The 20,363-nt window shown below is 44.4% G+C and overlaps 1 protein-coding gene across 3 annotated transcripts in view; it reads right to left on the bottom strand.

Moving 5' to 3' along the window:
• ARL6 (ARF like GTPase 6) overlaps window positions 1-20,363 on the bottom strand; it is an 811,945-nt gene that overhangs the window by 71,176 nt on the left and 720,406 nt on the right. For all 3 annotated transcript variants that reach the window (XM_069240507.1, XM_069240506.1, XM_069240508.1), the window contains one exon: window positions 14,573-14,628. In XM_069240507.1, coding sequence (XP_069096608.1) covers window positions 14,573-14,628 — 56 coding nt within the window. The remainder of the gene's footprint in view (window positions 1-14,572; window positions 14,629-20,363) is intronic.

Below are 20,363 nucleotides of genomic sequence, written 5' to 3'. Positions count from 1 at the left end.
GTATGATTAAATACACCTCAAGCCAACTGCCCCTGAACACGGTGGCTCCCTGAGCAATGTAGGAAAAGGGCTCTGCTCCGAAGCCCAAACCAATCCATAGATGGGCGTGGAGATACGGCCCAGGATTGGATCGCCATTTTTATCACTATGCTGCCGCATTTAATCCTGAGGCGGTCTCAGGTTTACATTCTAATTTATTAATGGCAACCACAATAGGATGGGAGCATCCAAAACAGTGTCTAGGACTTCCCCTGTGGAACCTTGGGGGGCAGGGGGAGTCATATCGTCAGATCACTGCCCCATTTTGTTATCACCGTCTGGCCCCATTCCAAATCTAAGGAGACCACCTGTCTCCTCCCACTGGGCCTCTCAGTCCAGAAGTCTCGTTCCCCCTCTGTTGTGTAACACCATCCTCGCCTCCGGTCCTGCTGCCTGTCCTTTGGGCGGCCACCCTCATCCTTCTGAAGTCATAAGCCAATAAGCCAGTCCTTTTCTCCCCCTGACCAGACAGTCTGAGATGTTCTTTAAGTCACGCTCAGGCCTCTTCGGCGTCTGAAAAAAGATTTATTTCACCTGATGGAGCATCTTAAGCTTGGCTGGGAATCGGAGCATTTATTTTAGTTGGAGGCCCCTCAGTTTGGCTTTCATTGAGCCGAGGGTGCGCTGTTGCTGTTCTACTTCAAGAGTATAATCAGGGAAGACAAGGATTTTAGAGTTCTCATGTCGCACATCCCCCATATGGCGAACCTCAGCAAGGATCATGCTGCAGTTTTGAAAGTTCAAGAAGCATGCTATCACTTCTCTAGGGGGTGCCCCCAGCAGAGGACTCCCCCTCCCCCCCCCCCAGTGCTCAGTGTGTCCTCTCAATGATAAAACAGAAGGAGAACCTGTCATTAGGGAGGGGATTTCTCATCCATGTGTCAAAAAACACACTCTGTTAGGGCCCTCAACCATCTCAGGGACCCCTTGAATGTCAAATTGTTCTGTCTGGTTCGGTTTTCAGCATCCTCCAGCCTCCACACCACATCTTTGGTGATAGCCCAGGACTCTGTCACCTCCTTTTAGAGCCCTTGGACCGTATCTTCCAGCTTTGAGATTTTAGTTTTGGCTGATTGTGACCCTTTTGGCATCACTGCGGAGGTATTGGAGTGAAGAAGAGACTTCCGATCTCACCTTCCCCACTGTTTGATCCAGCGCCTCACAGGAGTATTGATTCACCAGGAGAAGAGCAGTACAGTTTGGCATGTTTGATATCTCTTCTTCCTTAGAAGGAGCCACCACTTTAGCGTAGTGGTCGAATTTTCCCTATCGAGGGGGCTTAGACAATTTTTATTTGGCCATGTTCTTGGGCTGGTATGTTCCTCTGGTCCCACTTTGATGGTGAGATGTCTTTGTTCGCGGTATAGTAACTCATCCGGTGTTTCCGCAGTAAGTTGGGTGGCGCATCACAGAGCCTTTTATTGCCTGGGGAGGCAAAGGGTCTGTAAGCGGATTGACAGTAGTGGAGGGGAGAGTGGAAGGAGGCTCTCTCTTGTGGAGACTGTCTAGATATCCGCACGACGTGGCTACCATTTCTGAAAGGCTGGTTGACCTCTAGAGGTGCTGAAATTGCCAGGGCCCTTGAATAGAAGGAGGCTAACGTTTTTCCTCTGGCCATTCATCCTGTGTTCAGTTTTGTCTCAGGGACCTGCTGCTGCCCTGTACACTGTTTATTAAGTGCTTATCTCAGTGTAATAGTGGCCCGCCTGTTTGGACGTCCCCCAGTGGCCCACAGTACGGCTCAGTTTTGTGGCCCGCATCGGTCTGCTTGCAAACCCCACTCACTCCTCTGTGGCTTCTCATGGGAGATGTCCCACAATTGTGTCCCAGCTGCCTTTCGGCCTCGCTTTCGACATCAGCTTCTTCTCACGACTTTCCACGCCAAAGCGCGGAGCCATAAAGGACACTGAAAATGGTGCGTCAGAGCTAAGGCCCTGAAAAGGACATCCCTGTCCCTAGAAATCAGTACGCAAGCAGGGAGAATGGGTGGGTCGGTAAGGAATCTGCAACTAGAATATGTCTCTACCAGATAAATCATTACTGAATGTAAGTAACATGTTCATCTGGTAGAGACTTCTAGTTGCAGATTCCTTGCCTTATAATAGATAACCAAGAAATACCATCCTCGGTGGTGGGCTGCGAACAAAGATCATACAAAAAAGTCCAGCAGGACCGAATGACCACAGTAGCCATCTCTGCGGACCTGACAGTCCAGGAATTCATGTTTTGGAACATGTGCAGGGATACCCACGTTAATGCCTGGCAGATGTCCAGGACAGGAACTCTGCGTGCTAACGTGTGGATGCAGCAGTTGCTCTTGTGGAGTAAGCTCACAAGCCCTTAGAGGGGTTACTTCTTTGCCAAAGCGTAGCAGAGTTTGATGCAAAGTAGTACCCATTGTGAGATGATACGCTTCTGCACTGACTTCCCATTTTTCGCACCCACATACCCAGCAAAGAGTTGATCATTCACCCGGAAATCTTTAGTACGATTGAGGTAGAACGCCAATGCTCCTTTTGGATCCAGGCAGTGGAGTCTCTACTCCTCATGAGAAGGATGAGGAGGGGTGCGTAAAAAGTAGACAAAGTGATAGACTGGCATACATGATATGGCGTAACAACCTTGGGAAGGAAGGAGGCCCACGTACGAAGCACCACCTTGTCAGGGTGAACAGACAAAAATGGGGGTTTGGAAAAAAGAGCTTGAAACTCACTCACTCTACGAGCAGAGTTATGGCAACAAGAAATGCAGTTTTGAGAGTAAGAAGCCGCAACGGGCAATTGTGTAACAGCTCAAAAGGGGCACACATCATGTAAGTGAGGACCAGATTGAGGTCCCACTGAGGCATAATAAACAGAGTGGGAGGAAACACATGGTTGAGTCCCTGAAGGAATATACCAACAATAGGAGATTTGAAAAGGGAAGGTTGGTCTGGCAATCTATGAAAGGCAGAGATAGACGATAAGTAACCTTTAAGAGTGGTCAAAGTAGAGCCCTGCTGAGCTAAAGAAAGGATGAACAAAAGAACTTCAAAGAGAGGAGCAAAGACGGTATCAACAGACTTGTTACACCATGCCACTAATTTATGCCATTGAGAGGCGTATACCATTTTGATGGAGGGACGCCAGGCTGCTAAGAAAACATCACAAATTTCAGGTAGAAGGTCAAAAGCTATCAACTGCCGCCATTCAATCTCCACGCATGAAGGCAATGATTGGAGAGGTTCAGGTGGAGCACTGTCCCCTATTTCTAAGACAGAAGATCCTCACAAAGGGGCAGTCTGACTGGAGGATCTGTAGTCGTGCTCAGTAGCTCTGGATACCATACTCTCTGTGCCCTTCTGGAGCCACAAGGATTACTTGAGCCCAGTCGTTCTTGATCTTTTCAGAACTCTAGACAGAAGTGGTATTGGTGGGAAGGCGTAAAATAGGCCTGAGTTCCACTCAAGATGAAAAGCGCCGTAGAGCGAGTGCCGCCTTGGAAACTCCATCCTACCGAACAGCTGACATTGTGCGTTCTCTGTGGAGGCGAAGAGATCTAATCAAGGCTCTCTGCACTGCTGAAATAGACCATGCTCCACCTCCGGATGGAGGCGCAATTTGTGATTGACTATGCATCGAAGGCTGAGTTTGTCTGCTCTGGTGTTCAGAAAGCCCGCCAAATGTTGAACCACCAGGGTAATGCCCTGATGAACCAGCCACGTCTCGAGGCACAGAGCCTCTTGACAAAGGGTCCAGGACCCCACTTTGCCCTGTTTGTTGCAGTAGCACATGGCAGTAGTGTTTGCCATGAACACCTGCATCACTTTTCCTTTGAGCGAGGTAAGGAATGCTTTCAATGCAAGTCTGATCGCCTGGAGCTCCAGAAGACTGATGTGGAGTTCAGACTTTGCCGAAGACCAAACACCTCTGATCTCTACCTCATCCCAGGAGTGTCGCGTGTGGCACTACTGTAAGATCTGGTTGGGGAAGGGAGAGGGATCTGCCGTTGATCTGATCCTGATTAGAAATGCACCACTGCAGATCTTTCAAAGTCCCCTTCGAGATCTGGACCATGTTGGAGAGATTCCCCTGATACTGCACTCACTGGAACTTCAAGTGCCACTGCAGAGCCTGCATATGCCATTTAGCATGTGTTACCAGCAGGATGCAGGAGGCCATGAGGCCCAGCAGCCTCAAAATCATTTTCACTGAAATCAAGGATAGAGGCTGAAACATCACCTGAACATCCTGGACTCGCTGTTTGGGATAATAGGCCCAAAACTGCACTATGTCCAGAACAGCTCTGATAAAAGGGAGCGTCTGAGAGGGAGTCAGTTGTGACTTCAGCATTTATATAGTGAACCCCAGCGAGTGCAGAAGGGTCATCGTAGTCTAAAGATGGGAGATGACTCTCTGGGGCGAGTCCGCCTTCAACAGCCAGTCGTCAAGGTAGGGGAAGACTGAATCCCCTAACCTGCGCAGATAAGCTGCAACCACCCCCATCACTTTTGGGAACAACCGACGGGCACTGAAGGCTGAAGGGGAGCACAGTAAATTGAAAGTGCTTGTGATCTACCACGAATCGCAAGTAGCGTCTGGGAGCAGGCAAGACGGTTCTATGGAAGTAAGCGTCCTGGAAGTCCAATGCTACCATCCAGTCTCCTGGGTCCAGGGCAGACAGGACCTGAGCCAGAGTGAGCATTTTGAACTTCTCCTTCTAGAGGAAGGGATTGAGGGCCCGAAGGTCTAGGATAGGACATAAGCCCTCATGGGCACCAGAAAATGGCGAGAATAACAACCACAACCTACTTCTGGCACCAGGACCCTCTCTATGGCCCCCTTGGCCAAGAGAGCCACGACTTCCTCACAGAGAAGTTCCAGATGTTCCTCCAGTAAGCGGCCATAGGATGAAGTCAGGTCCGGAGGGGCGGTCTTGAAGGGGAGGGAATAGCCCTTTGGCCGATCTGCAAAACCCACCTGTCCGTTGTGATGGATTCCCAGAAGGGCAGGTGAAGGCAAATCCTGCCCCAACTGGTCCAAGTTGGGGGGATGGAATAGGAAGGATTGGATGCTTCAGCAGAGACAGGGGTGGACTGGGCAGACCGCTGGTTCCCTGTCCCACCAGCCTGTGGGATTCAACATCCCCGGTCACACAGGGGCTGAGTAGCATGGGTGGCACAGTGGCTGGGAAAGGGACGTGGCAGGGAGCGCCTTCTGTGGCCATGAAAGGGGCGAAAGGTGGACTGTTGTGGGTGAGGGGCAGTCGAACGTCCAAGGGACTAAGCTGTATCCCGGGACTTCTTGAACCTCTCAAGCACAGAGTCCGCCTTGTCACCGAAGAGATGGATGCCATCAAAGTTCATGTCCACAAGGGATTGTTGGACATCTCCTGAAAAAACAGCTGTCCTCAACCAGGTGTGGCATCTCAAGGCCACTGTCGACACAACCGAGCTACCCAGGGAGTCAGTTGTGTCCAGCCCACAACGAATTGTGAGCTTCACCGCATCTCTCCCATCACCAATAGCTTGAGAGATGATAGCTCGGGCCTCCTCCGGGATCTGCGGCAAGACTTGCATGACCATATCCCACAATGAGTGGATATAGCAGCCCAAAAGACATGCAGTGTACACTGACGGCAACAGCAGACTGGAAGAAGAAAACATCTTCTTCACAAGTTAGTCCAGTCTTTTTGATTCTCTATCCGAGGGAGTGGAGGGGAATGCGCTGGAAGAAGAAGAAGCCTGAATCACAAGCCTTTCAGGTGTGAGGGCAGGCGTATGGAGGTGGGCGACTGTCCTGGTCACAGGAGCTCCTGTGCTAGGTCTGGACCAAGTACCCAGAAGGACATCAGTGAGGTCTTCATGGAATTGGAGTAGAGGCCCCAGGTTGAAGCTCCTCCGTCAGGTTATTAGTCCTGACCACTACAGTGGGCAGTTCGAGGCCAAGGACCTCAGCTGCCCTACTGACCACCATTGAATAGGAGGCTCCCTCCGTCGTAGCCACGGCTGAGGAGAAAGCATGCCAGCGTCTGGAGAAGTATCCAGACCACTGGCGTCGCCCAACTGCTGTGCCCAGTCCACTTTAGGGTCACCCAGCTGGTATCCATAAGGGTCCAGCGCCCCCTCCAATCACTCCTCATATTCGTACCCATAGAATAAGGGGTTTGAGTTACCCTTGAGGGGAGCAGGCCCCATCAAAGTCCAAAGCGGCGTCGGCCAATGCCTTTCTGACTCCAAGTCAGCGGGGATTAGAATTGGGTCGATGTCGATTGTGGGCCCAACTGACATTGGCAGGGGTCACTCCGGCTCCCTGAAACTTGGGGAGGCACAAAGTGGTCCCAGAAGTAGGCTCTTCAGACATAGGCATGGAGTATCAACGCACCTCCCGCATCGCATCAGCTGAACGACTGGGTGAAGTCGAAGAATGCCTAGCCTTCTTCTACTTCTTCTTACCTGAGTGACCCAAAGACTTGGAAGAAGACGAGTGGTGGTGACTCTAAGTGGACTCAAGCCCTTCCTCTCAAGCAAGACCAGGATCAATGCAGAGTTGAGCGCTGGGCCACCATGAGCTTTAGGGACCGCTCCCTCAAAGCCTTCGGATGCATGGCCCGGCACTCGGAGCACAACTTTGGGTCGTGGTCGTGCTCCAAACACCATAAACACATCCAGTGCGGATCTGTCACCGACATCATGCGGTGACAGTCCTCGCATGGTTTGAACCCAGTATTCGGGGAGATCCTTGACACGCCAAAAGTCACACAAAAAAACAACAAAACTATTGAAATTGGTCAAAAAACGAACACTGCTCTCTCTGAATCAGCGTGTGGTGCGAAAAGAAAAGAACTGACATCATACGCAGAGGCGATGCTTATGTACGACCTGAACATCATCACAGAGACCACAACGCCAAGGACGAACGCGGAGTCAACCGACGCCACCTGATGGTGAGCAAGGGGGTACTGCTTGAAGAAAAATCTCCGAAACCAGTCGGACGCCTGGGGGAAATTCTAAAGTAAGGAATCTGCAACTAGAAGTCTCTATAAGATAATCTAGTTTATAGATGTCTCTTGCCCTTCTGACATTAAAAGCCCTAGGTTGAGGAAAGTGAAATTCTGGTTTTCCACAAAAAGAGCAGAATAGTAAGAAATTGAGCCTGGTTTCAATTGTGTTGTAATGACAAAAAACAGGTTCCAGACTGGGAGAGAACATTTTTCGATTTCTGAGTCAAGTCTCTGATTGATTATACATCCGAGACAAAGTTTGACATTGAGTGAACGTGCGCGGAGGAGTGGGGGCAGTAGTGGGTTTCAGGGGGTGCCAGGCTTATGGCACCATGCATATTTATGGGTGAGGTAACTATTGCCTCATGATATCAATGCAAGGGATCCCTGGTTTAAAGTCTCTGTCAATTTTCTGTACTTTGTATTGGCAACAAACCCTTCCCTAGAGTATAATGTATGAGGGGAGAGCCTGATTTCAGAGGTTATGTAAGAAGACAGTTTTTTTTTTAATGAAGAGAAAGAATGGGAGTGAAGCTGTGCCCTCCACAGAAAGGTGATCTCTTGCAGCATTTCTGAATAAAGGCTCTGTGAGGATTAGTCCTGAGTTGTATTCAGAATAATAGGGGTCTCAGATGGGCTTGGAGATAAGGTATAGTTTCTTACCTGTAACTCCAGTTCTCTCGTAAGGGTATTTCAATGATAGTCATAAGCGTAGAATAACTCCCCGCCCGCCTGCGGGGACCCTGGAGCACTTTTCCAATATCATTTCTCCTCGGATCCATGGCATCCTGCATTTACCTGACACCCAATGCTCACCTCCACATGCGTCCACTTCAGGAATGCCTGTTCGGACCAGTGGGATCAGTGCACAGGGAGCTGGGAGGATTGCATTCACCTCTCCACTCGTGCAATCAGATCTCTAACTTGGTGGTGCTGCCCATCCAACATCATAAAGGGGTTTTGTGAAATAAAAGAAGCTTTTGGGAAGTAGCTGGTCTGGAAAATGGCTTTTATTTGATAAACATTTAATATTTTCAATTCCAGGAGCTTGAACACTGTAGCCCTTCCTATAGGCTGCATGGGAACTTTCTAAAATTGTCTTGACAGGCCTTCCCGAAGGGAGGCGAACAGGGACACTTAAGAAATGATATTGGAAAAGTGCTCCGGGGTCCCCGCAGGCGGGCGGGGAATTATTCTACGCTTATGACTATACATGGAAATCCCCTACGAGAGAAATATTTATATACATAAAGTGGATTGTGTGAGGCTCAATAAGCATTAAAAAACATTTTCCATAGTAGAAAAACCTGTACATCACTCTGACTCCATAACTCTGCTCCATGTGTCCGACTACCAACGCGCCTGTAGTCGTACATGGATAGATAGCTAAGGTCGCTAAGAAAATGCAACCACCCAACTTTTGTTTGAAAGACTGCATGTAGTCCAGCAACAATTGTGGTTAAAATATATATTTTTTTTTAGCTATTTACCCCTTTTCCTGGACACAGCTAATTGGGGTCCTGAGTAACTGAAGTCCCTAACTTCCACTAATGTGAAACCTATTTTTCAAATTTAGTTTGTGGCCTATTGCTACAACGTTTGACTTTTAGGAAATAATGAAACGCTTTGATTCAAAGCAAAATTTAAAGCTTGCCACAAGTAACTCCATGAATGCACGTCCAGTTAAGGTGCATCACACTTGATCCCTTTTAAAAAAATCACAGAGACTATTTGTATACATATTCAAAGGGAAAAGGGCTAGGGTATAGCCTTGTCAAAAACCTTTAAGAAGAGAAAAGTCCATCGTCGCATTGAAATCCCAGTTGTGGCAAACATGCTACAGTATTCAAATGTAATAATTTTACAGGTTCGACTAAGCCATGATCAAACCCCATTCTTTTCATAATATCAATTAACTTGGGTCTGTGTACAGCATCAAAGAGCCTTTTCAGATTGAGAAACACAAGGTAGGCAGTCAATGTTTTAGGTCTGGCATATTTTTTAATAGTTGATTGAAGGGGAAATGCTTGGACTATTGTGCCAATATCTTTACAGAACCTGGCTATGCTTTAGTCAAGATTCTAGAGGCTATCTAAAAGTGATTTAAAGTGATCATTTGCTAGGTCTGCGGTATCAACCTTTTAGGTCTGGCCTAAGCCAAGACCATTTGATTTTACTAAAATATGTATAATATACTTACATAGAAGGGGTTTTCAGCCACCTCTCTTCATCCACTGGTCTGTTGCTGTGTCATTCACATTTTGCTTCTGTCCACTACAGCACATAGCATGGGGCAGTGCGTCAGCCTACTTAAGCCAATGGTTCACTTCACTTTGAGTGACTGCATTTATCTCTCTCACAAGGAGATAATCTGCAAACAAGCCCTCAGTGTCAGGGTTTTTACTTTATAATTACTTTACTGTTGCCTTTGTGTTTAGAGCCTGACGTGATAGCAGGTCGCTTCCGATGCACATTCCATCTTTATCCAATCGCATGTTCTGCCAGTGCTGTTGTACATTCATTTTGACGCGTTTTGCTTTTTCTGACAGCTATTATTTCACAGCATACCATATCAGATTGTGTCCACTTGAAACTTTTCTGCATTAAAATAGCCTCTTTTTACTTTTTTCTTTCCCTCATTTTTTTCTTTCCTTTATATTTTCTCTTTAGCTTTCCTTCTTCCCTTCTTTCTCTTTCTCCTTCATTTCTTGCGTTCTTTGTATCTTTTTTCTTTCCTCTTTCATCCCTTCTTTTTCTTTCTTTCTTTGAAGCTAGAGGCTTACAGCTAATGCCAGACTAATTTACTTTTTTAGGCTTGTATTTGCTACAATCTTTTGATTTTACTAAAAGTATATGTATAACAGTTACTTACAGGGGTTTTAGCCAGACTACATCCATTAGTCTATGGTTGGTGTCATTAACATTTTTCTTCCACTCACTCAAGCATGCAATGTATCTGCCCACTTTAGCCATTAGCTGACTTCACTACAAGATACAGCATGCTGCAGCTTCACACATCAAATTGTTCCCTTCAGTGCCAGGGAGTACTATTTGAGACCAATAAAGTTTTGCAAAAAGCATGATAAAACAAAACAAGAATTGTCAGAAGACTGGAGGCCAACAGCGTACCTATTTGCGTTGCCAATGCTTGTTTGAATATGGGGGCTATTTCTGCTATTCGCTATGACTCTGGAATGGTACCTATCCTAAGAAATACACTGGCAGTTTTAGTACAAAGGACAACCAGCACTCAGGAGTATGGTTGTAAAGCTATATGGGGATTTTAAGGCCTGGCATTTATCTTTTCCAACTTCATCCTCCTTATAGTGTTCTCCTATCCATCTCTTCCAACTTCATCCTCCCTGTTCTGCCTTTCTCTCTCTTCCAATGGGTCAAAGTCTGAAGTGAAAAATAAATTGAGGTCCTCAAGATGAGGATACCGGCACCTTGCAACCCCTAGCACATGATAAGTACTGGGTATCCTGATGATGTTATCAGCAAAAATGTAGGACAGATGTCAGATGACAGATGTCAGATTTGAGTAAAAGGTATAGGATAACAAGCATGAAAATAATCATATTCCAATTGGATAAAATATTCAACTTTGTGCTTGATTGAGTGTGCTTGTTTTCTAGTGACCCAAATACCAATTTAAACAATTAAATAAACTTTGATTACTCAAACGACTGAGGACTATGGCAAAGTGGCAAAACATAAAAAAGCTTAAACAAAGGAAAGGGGCACCACACAATTAAACATCTCCTGTCTTGCTGAGATTTATTTTCACTTTTGGAAATAATTTTAAGGCCAGTGAAGGAAATTAGTTAAAAAAACAATTGTATGAAAAAAAAGAGTCCTTTAATGTAAGGTTTAGACAAGAAATTGCCTAGGCATCTTTGTACTGGTAATACACCACGCAGATTTCTATTGCTAGTTAGTGTGCGATTTTGCTCCTCATGAGCTATGTGACTGGTGGCCATACCGCGCTGGGAGCCATATTGCCTATGACTCACTCAAATTATGAGGTTGAACTATGTGGCAAAAGACATGAGATAGGAGGACACAACTGGTGGAATTGTTTGCAGAACTATGGGGGCTGAGTTTTTGTTGACTATTCCAAAATGGCCACCACAATTACTGGTACACACAATAGAGTTTTACTTACGTCATTTGCCTCATGAGGATTGGATGATACCCCTATAATTGTCCGTAACACAGAGCATGCGGTGTCTGTTATTCTTAGAACTTGCCCGCAGTACGCTAGTGTTGCTGCTTGAAGTCAGCGTCTTTTGGATCATGTTTCTCTCCATCCATACTGGCTGAATTGGGGACTGTTCCTTGACAGGCGTTCTGGCAGTAAAACAGCTCTATACTGCAAACTTCAGTTAGTCTTGGAACTTTGTCGGCTTACTTGTTTTCACAGTCGTATCGGCACACAAACATTTTGGGCCTTCTCCCGCATAGGAGTTTTGTATTGCAGGCATGTTTATTTTTGTTCATTATTTTGTTATGGAGTTACTGACGAGGTGCTGCAACTGCTAGGAGATTCCAGCGGTAAATTACTGCTTGAGGATAATGCATGCCTGTTAATTTCTGTGCAAGACACTTCACTGTTATTCACGGAGTATATTAAGGGCCGATTATTTGGAGCATGGTATCATGTGAAAAAGACTGCTTATAAAAAATTATTATTCACAAATGTATACATTTTGAAAACACATATTTCCTCATCGGACTTCTTAAAGAGACACAACATGTTTAAAAGTGAAGGCACTTGACAATCCCAGTATTGCATGGATAATGTGCCTTTAAGAATATAAATCTCTTACTCAGGTCATAAAATTAATATAGAGTGGATACAATGTATGACAGATTTGGAGTGGAATGTTAATTCCTGGGTGAATCTTTTTTAATTCTTCAAGCTCCATGAGAGTAGACATGCATAACATTATTTTTATATCCTGTAAGAAGCTGGCTCTCTATATAGTGCAGTAAAATGAAGTACACTGTGTGGAGAGTCCAGTGGATTCCCAATTTGTTTTGCAGAGGCACAAGTAGATAGGGCTAATGCTCTATTTGTGGTAGTATGGGTGAGCAGTTAGGCTTATTAGATGGTAGTGTTAAGCATCTGTTGTACTCACAAAGGTAATAAATGAGATACACACTCAAAGAATAGATCAGAGATCAATTTAGAAAAATAATATTTTTTATATAAGTTTTCAAACCCAAGAACTACGTAATCCAGTAAGTAGACTTTTAAGCATAAACACTTTGCAGTTTCAAAAATAGACAGTGCAGTTTTCAGAGTTCTCTCAAAGTTATCCTATGAAGGAAAAACAATGTTCAGCAAACACATGGTTAATAACGACTTACAAAGCCAATCTCAGGGAGTTAAGCACTGATTAGAACCACACTAACAGGTCGCACCGGGCAGCACTGTAGCGGTCGGTTGCAGAGGTGCAGTAAGGCACTAGGTGCCTAATGGTTTTTATGGGAGTTTGACCCCATGATGCACAGGCTGCAGGCTCTGGCTGCAAAGCCAGTCAGGGAAAACAAACAGTTAGGTAGTAGACTTGGGGTGCTCCGGGACATAAGTGCACCTCTGGTCCTCTTCTCCTGTGCCCAGGGGTGAAGGATGAAAGGGTGTCTTATAGTGTTGGGCTTTCTCATGCGGGAGCAATTGCGCTCAGGGGATCCTGTCGTAGGGGAGTCCAACATGGGTGGACCCAGAGTGGACTCTACCTCTCAGGAGATGGGGGATGTCATTGGCACAGATGACTCACCTCAGCTGGAGTCAGGGGTCACGGGAGAAGTAGCTGCTGTAGGTGTCGTGTTTTCTCTCACCACCAGGCTGTGGGAGAGGGGGTCTGCATGCATGGGCTTCAGGCGACTTGTATGAATCCAGGAGGGGTGAGACTTGGGTGGACTCGTCTTTGTCATTATTCTTCATCGGTAGTCAAGATCTGAGTTCTAGGGTTCAAGGGAACAACCTAAATACTCAATTTAGGGGTGTTACAGGGAGTGCCATGTGGTAGCCAATCGGCTGACCACCTTGAAGGTGACTACACCCCTCTTGTGACCACTTCTACTGGGAAGTGGGCATAACCCTAACCCTAGTGGCCTACTGCTCTCCAAGCAAGATGGAGGAATTTAAAAGTAGCGTCCACTTCAGCTTGTTTACTTAAGGGGTGGGACTGGCATGAAGTGGGCACTCATAATTTTACTAATTTTCCTGCCTGTTCCTGCCACTAGAAGCAGGGTCAGGAGAGGGAGATTGGTCATCTCCACCATCTGGAGAGACCGGGGTTGCATTACAAAGCAGGTAAGGCTTTTGAAGCTCCCCACCCAGGAATGTGCATCCTGCTCTGGATGAGGTCTTATCACCTCTGCCCAGACCAGGCCTTTGTTCTGGGCCTCCAAGAGCATTGGACCTCACCCCAGGGGGGCAGAACTTGGTCTAGGGTAGCTGCACTGGTTTGTACCAGTCAGTGGACACACCAGTAGTTGGGTAGGTTTACAGGGGGCACCTCTAAGGTGCCCTCTGTGTGAATTTATTAATATATCCATCAGTGGGGTCAGAGAGGGGTTTATTAGTCTGAGATGTTTGATACCAAACATCACAGGTTTCAGAGAAGCCATCATGTAGCTGGGGAATTTATAATGACCTGTGTCCAACACATGCACTTAAAATGGCTTCCCTGTGCACTTACTATGTCTCAGAATTGACAGAGACACAATAAGGGCATATCTGCTTATGAATTATATGCCCTCACATGTGCCTGGATACACCCAGCTTTAGGGGTGACTTACACCTGAACTATGCAGTGATAGGGGACCTGGCACACAGGGGTGTGTGACAGGTCGTGTTTTCAATTTAGCCTGTACCAACAAACGCAGTCTGCACTGGCAGCACTGTCTGGGTTGGCGGAGGGCCCTAAGGGTGGTAAAATTAAGGAAGGTTAAGGTCTGCAGCCCTCAGAGACCTTCCTTAGTAACCCAGGCCCTAAGTACCAGGGATATCATTTACTAGGGACCAACAGTGGGTATGCCAATTGTGCAAATCAACTGTGCAACTTTAGAGAAAGAGATCTGGTACTGGGGACCTGTTTAGCAGGGACCCAGTGCACTAACAGTCAAAGCCACATCAGAAACCAGGCAAAAAGTGGGGGCTAAGCATGTCAAAAAATATGCTTTCCTATATAGCCATAGACAGATAACTTGCAATTAGTTGTTATCTTAAAGTTATATTTCTGCTCACAACCAACTTTTCATATATTGTTTTCTTTTTCAGATCTCCCTCCATGCTGAACTCTCCCTAATTACCCTTTCCCCCGTTTGGCTACTCTGTTCTTCTGTGTCACATGTATAAACCAGAGACAGATTCGCTGAAAGGTAGGATTAGGGGAGGGATCCAGTTCCTGAGGATACTTGATTTGTTGTGACAGCTCTGAGAGCAGATAGAGTGGAAATAAATGGTCTCCTTAAATGCATAAAAGAAAAGGAAATAACTGTTTTGGATAAAAGCCAAAATTAATTGATATAAGGGACGTACCTTGAAGCCAATCTACTCCTTCTTGTAACCCCTCACCTTTAAGTCCGTCACTGGCACTGAAACACACATACAAGTGATAAATTAAAAAGTAACAAGATGACCAATCTTTCATTATATGCATTCATTAGACTGATCAGTTGTTCAAATAACAAGAAGATGAATTAAGTTTCATAGTAAACGAAATGGTAAACAAGTAGATACTAATTTCCACAAAAGTCAAGGTTGTAACACAGAACCTCAAGATTACTGCACATTACAACATCCAGGTTAAAGTCACTGAGCCTTCCTAAGAGCCAATATGAAAGGATATTGACACCTTCGAGTAAATGCCACAGATCATAACTTGTGTGCTTCCTGTGTAACTCATTCTCCCTATGTCAGCCTGCGGTCGGAGGAAGGTGGAGGCATACTGTAAATGGTGGGAGCTTGAAGGCTTAAAAACATTCTCACATATTTTGAGCCCCTCAGTTTCTCTTAGAAGCGCAAAGAGCGTAATCAGTGACTTCAAATGGCACATTTTACACTGAGGACTAACACACGTGTACCTTCTACATGAAGGCAAAAACTTAAGACAATACGAGCGTGTCCAGGCCAGCGACATGTAAAAGCGAATGTACATGGAAATAATGTAAAAGAAACTGCAGACTGATGCTAGGGTCAAAATGAAGCAAATCAATTTATCAAACTCTTCAGGGTGGAGGAAATGTGGCATATACAGCAGAATAAAATCAATGGCTGCCCTCTTAGCATGCACACTATTTGCAAATGTCCACAGGATCCTGACCTGTATTATAGGTTCAACAGTACATATGAAAGCTCTGAGAGCATCAAATTTCATTGATGTTTAACAAGTACTAAAATACACTTTACACACTGACATCTCTTAATTCATGTTTCACGCTTAGTATAGATTCCAATCTTATCAACAATTCAGAGTCAAAATGGGTAGGCAAGGATACCTCAGCCTCCGGGTCGCTACATTCCGCATTTGCTTTCCTGTGAACCATCTGTTGAGCCACTGTAGCTGCACTGCAAGATGGTCCAGATTATAATTATGGGTACCTAAACCACTCTATTGATCTGGCAATCATTGCTTACACTAAGGGCAACCTTCCTGTGGTGCTCCATATTAATTCAACAAATATGGGAGTGAGGCCTGTAAAAAAACGTTATGGAAGAATAACTAGTATGATGGTGAAGAAACACAGAGCTTGGGCAGCAGTACCGTTATGGAAACAGCTACTGTGAGAGCTGAGATTTAGCATGAAATAATTATTTTTATGTAACCATACTGATGTACTAATATGAGAAATGCTTTAAATGAAAAAATAAATGTTAACGTGAAAATTGTGCCTACTTAGCGGCCGCCATCCGAATAAAAGGCCGGTACATGTTTTATAAAATGTGTTAACTCAGTGAGGATAAAAAATATAATTTCTCTTTAATAACATGTTATTTGCAAAACTAAATGCTGAAATAATACGAGTATTTCTTGAGTTTTCTGCGTTGCATTTTAGCAGAGCAAGGCCAAAGCTAATGTTGAATGTCTGCCAAAAGAACTGAAAGCACTTGTTTTCAGTTGTGTGTCAAGCAAGCAAGCTCACAGTGCGTAGTTATCTGTCTGCCAAGCTGAGCTAAAGTATCAACTGTAAAAGATCATGTCCGTAGAAATACAAGTTTCTTTTGTCTCCATCATGAGTTTATTCTGTGTTCGTACTAATGGAATGTGTTTCACTCGAGGGGAAGAACTGATCTGAAAAATGTTCCTACTTCTTCCTGAGTATAGTCCGGCAGCAAGTGTATTTTGAAATGTATTGAACAAAGACCTTCACTGAACAATGTAGAAATATGCATGAGATATAACAATTAATATCGTTTGGGCTTACGCAAAAGGAAGAGGCAGAGAAATACAAAACATTTAGGCTAATATTGGGATATTTTCTGATGAGCTAATATATTGTGATGGGATGATTTGTGTACATATGACGTTTTCATCCAATCACAGAAGTTTAACAAGTTTAATTTAATATTTGAGAATCAGACAATGGGGGTTAATTGATTCCTGGTTTCTAGAGACTTCAGTTCTCATTCTTATGGTATGTAACTTTGACATTTCATGTTTTACCAGCCAGTCTACTGACATTCTGGTATTTTATTATTTTGAATTACTTCTCTATACTCCATACAATGATGCTGGTGCTTACTTTAGCACTCAATGCTTAGAGCCTGTAGTTCTATGCTGCCTGCCTTCCTTACATAATTAACTTGATGGTTCAGAGAACTTAGAGTTCAAATTCTGAACTATCACCCCTTTTTCCTTGCCCCCTCTCCTGATGCGGACACTGCTAACCCCCTGATGAAGTTATGCTGTGGTGCTGAATTCTTTAGGATTGGTAAATATGATCTGCGCAATGTTATTTGTCTTTTGTTTTACAGGTACCAGCTGCTACTGTTTTAAATTCTGCTGCTATTTTTGATAGTGTCATAGCTAGATGTTTTCTAAATTTATGTTACTAAAACATTTGCTAATACTAATTTGAGGTTAGTGAGGTGTTTTCTCTATGCCTATGATTTGACATTGTTTTATTTCTGAATCAAATGTATTCTCTCTTTCTTACACAAATATTTATTTTATCGATTTGTGTTCTAACTACTGAGTTCATTGTTTTATTTTCTCTGTTTAAACTAAGATTTTTCAGGGCAATCCGATGCTTCTTTATTTGTACCATTTGGTGTTGAGAAAAATGTTGTGACCTTAGCATTGTTGATATAGGGAAATAAATATTTTAATTGATACTAAACGGTGTGGTTATTCATGGCCAAATGTTCATGGTGCATTGTATATTGATTCTCTGGTGAATTTTATTATTGTTTAATGTTGTTGTTTTATGTGTCAATAAGCAATATGTTCATCAATGTGGTAATCAATATAATCTAAATGAGTCAAAAGGTTCATCGTCCAATCACTTACTATTGTGAAATAGATAAGCCAAGGATCTGCTTTTACAGTTTTGGTAGCAGAGGATGGTTATGTCTCTTTAGATTGTTGATTATTAATTATTGATTATTATTAATTATTGATTTTTGATTGAGATTTATTGATTGTTTTAAATTGATGAAAAATATGGAGAAGATGTGTCCCTAAACACCCAAAGTGACTGTTCTCGGTCTTTGGAGTCTGCCTATGCTGGTGGGGAATGTTCTCAGCGTTTTGTTGTTAGACTGAATGAAGTAGATTATGCGCTTGCATAGCTTTAGCTAATTTTGCAGGTGATAGAGGTGTTTGTAAGATTTTAGGGGAGTTGGCGTACTCCAGATGTTGTTGAAGAAGGGGTTTGTGTACTCCAAAAGTGTGAGAGTAGGGAAGTTGGCGAACTTCACATGTGTGTGGCGCTTGGTGCTCAAAAATTGTCCACGTGGTTGTTGGTATACGGACCCTGAGGTAGGTCTAAGACTTCGGAGTATAGTAAAAGTGTATAGAGACACTGGGTTTTTGGTGTAATTTGTCTATTTAGTAGGCCATTCGGGCGTGGTTGGCAAGTCAAGTTTGTGAGTCAAGCTGAGTGTAAGGTCTTTTTGACTGAGATTTGGTGAATCCTATGCGTGCCAGGACAGTATCCATTGATCAGTTGAAAGTAAAATTTACAGGTCAAATTTTGCTTGCGAATCTGGGGAACTGAGAAAGAAGAATAGCTGCTAGAGTGAAAAGCCATCAGTGAAAATCCATAAGGTTCCTGAAGTGATTGTATTACCCTACCTGTAGTAAATAGACAAATTTGTTTGTTTTTTTGGTTTTGATGAAGTGCTCTCAAATAATATTGCATTTGTTTTGAAGCTTTTTGAGTTAAGGAGGACAAGCTGCAAGGCTTTGTCAGCTGCTGTGTGTAAGTGTGACGTCATTTTGTGCTGTGCTGAGATAGGTCGGTTACCGTGAAGCACAACTGGTTGAGAAGGTGGACAAAGAGGATTGTGGGATTAAAAGTCACTTCCTGATTATTTATCTTTTGCGAATTTGCGAAAATGAAGTTTTTATCAAAGCTTTCAAAAGTGCTCTTAGAGGAGATGAATATATTCCCGCTAGGGTAGGAGAAATTTGTCCGCCAGAAGGTACTCCAGCATATATTGTATTTGAAAAGAAAGATACTGGACCATGCCTTTGGTTAAAACATTGGTGCAAAATCACAAGAAAAGAACGGAGCTTAGTGTTTCCTGAAAATAGGACATTTAATTTGAGAATTTTAGAGAATTTGAGACAAGTGATGTATGGTATAAAACCTCCTCCAAGACCAGCTCAGATTGAGGCATTAGCGATCTGAGAGCTAATAGCCAGACAAGCTTTGAAATTTGAGAGAAAAATTAGAAGAGCAGAGAAGTCACTAGCAGAAGAGAGGTGGGACAATGCACAATTGTGCTCCACCCCAGTCCTTTGTTGTCTCCAGGGAAACAAAGAATTTATAGAGAGCACGGAATAGGCTAGCAAGAGCAATCAGAAAAGTCCCAATTCAGAGCGTTTATTCAATGAATATAATCAATTAAGGAAAGATTATAGGAAGGCTGTTTATGACGACCATCAGACCTATCTCGGCCAGTTTTGGGCTAAACTTCTAAGCGCAAGCAAAGATTCAAACTCCACTAAATTTTGGTCCCTTATTAATAATCTAACCAGTAATCAAAGAGGCACGGGCGTTGTTGACATTTCAGAAGGAGCATGGGCGTCTTATTTGACCAACCATTTTTCTGATAGTGAGCAGGATGGGGAACCATTGGATGAGGGGGCCCATAGATTTACTCCTGCTTTGTTTAAAACATGTTCTTCATCTATAGGGTCTCTAATTCCCATGCAGGGAGTAAGGAAGTCCTTCCAATCACGCCTTCCCCACATCATTTCGAGGGCTAAGCAATTTGGAGCTCCCGGTCCAAGTGGTCTTCCACAGGCATTATTTAAACAGGGGGCCAGATGTAGGTAGGAAAAATTTTGCGAGTCGGAAATTGCGAGTCTTTGCGACTCGCAATTTCCGACTCGCTAAATGGTATCCAGGAAGAAAATGCGACTTGAATTTGCGACTCGCAAGTGAAGTCGCACCGCAGATTGCGAGTCCGCAGTTTGCGAGGTCGCTTTTTGCGACTGCGCTAAAAATGAACACGCAATTTGCGAGTGGGTGTCGCAAATTGAGACTGTGCCGCAAATTGAATGCAGGTGTTGCAGAACACTCTGGAAAACACTTCCTGGCTCATGATGATGACATCACAGCCAGGAAGTTTACAAATACACCTGGGAGGAGGGAGGACCACACCCATTTTAACAGCAGAACTGCAAATAGAGGGAACAGCAACTACCATGGCTGAGACACCAAGGAAGCGCAAACTCAAATTTGCAGAGAAAGAGCTGGAGGTGCTGACAGAGGAGTGCTGCCAGCACCATGACCAACTATTTTGGAGGGCAGCCCTCACCGTGCCAGAGGTGGAAAAGAGAAAAATATGGATGGACATCGAAGAGAAAGTGAACTCCCTGGGTGTCAGCCACCGGAGCATCGAAGAACTCAAAAAAAGGTGGTATGACCTGCACTCCCAGACCAAGGAGAGGGTGGCAGAGCGGCTCCGGGAGATGAGGGGCACTGGAGGGGGACCGTCCACAATACCACCAACCACACCCCTGGAGGAAAGAGTAGAGGAGACCCTTGAGCCTGAGGCAGTGTGGGGGATGGGAGATCTGGATACATCAGAGCCAGGACCATCAACCGGTGAGTACCATGAGACATGCATGTACCCTCAATAATGCCATACCCCTACC

This window comes from Pleurodeles waltl, chromosome 6 (genome assembly GCF_031143425.1).
Source record: "Pleurodeles waltl isolate 20211129_DDA chromosome 6, aPleWal1.hap1.20221129, whole genome shotgun sequence".
Classification (NCBI taxonomy): domain Eukaryota; kingdom Metazoa; phylum Chordata; class Amphibia; order Caudata; family Salamandridae; genus Pleurodeles; species Pleurodeles waltl.
This window is presented reverse-complemented; position numbering and strand designations above follow the sequence as displayed.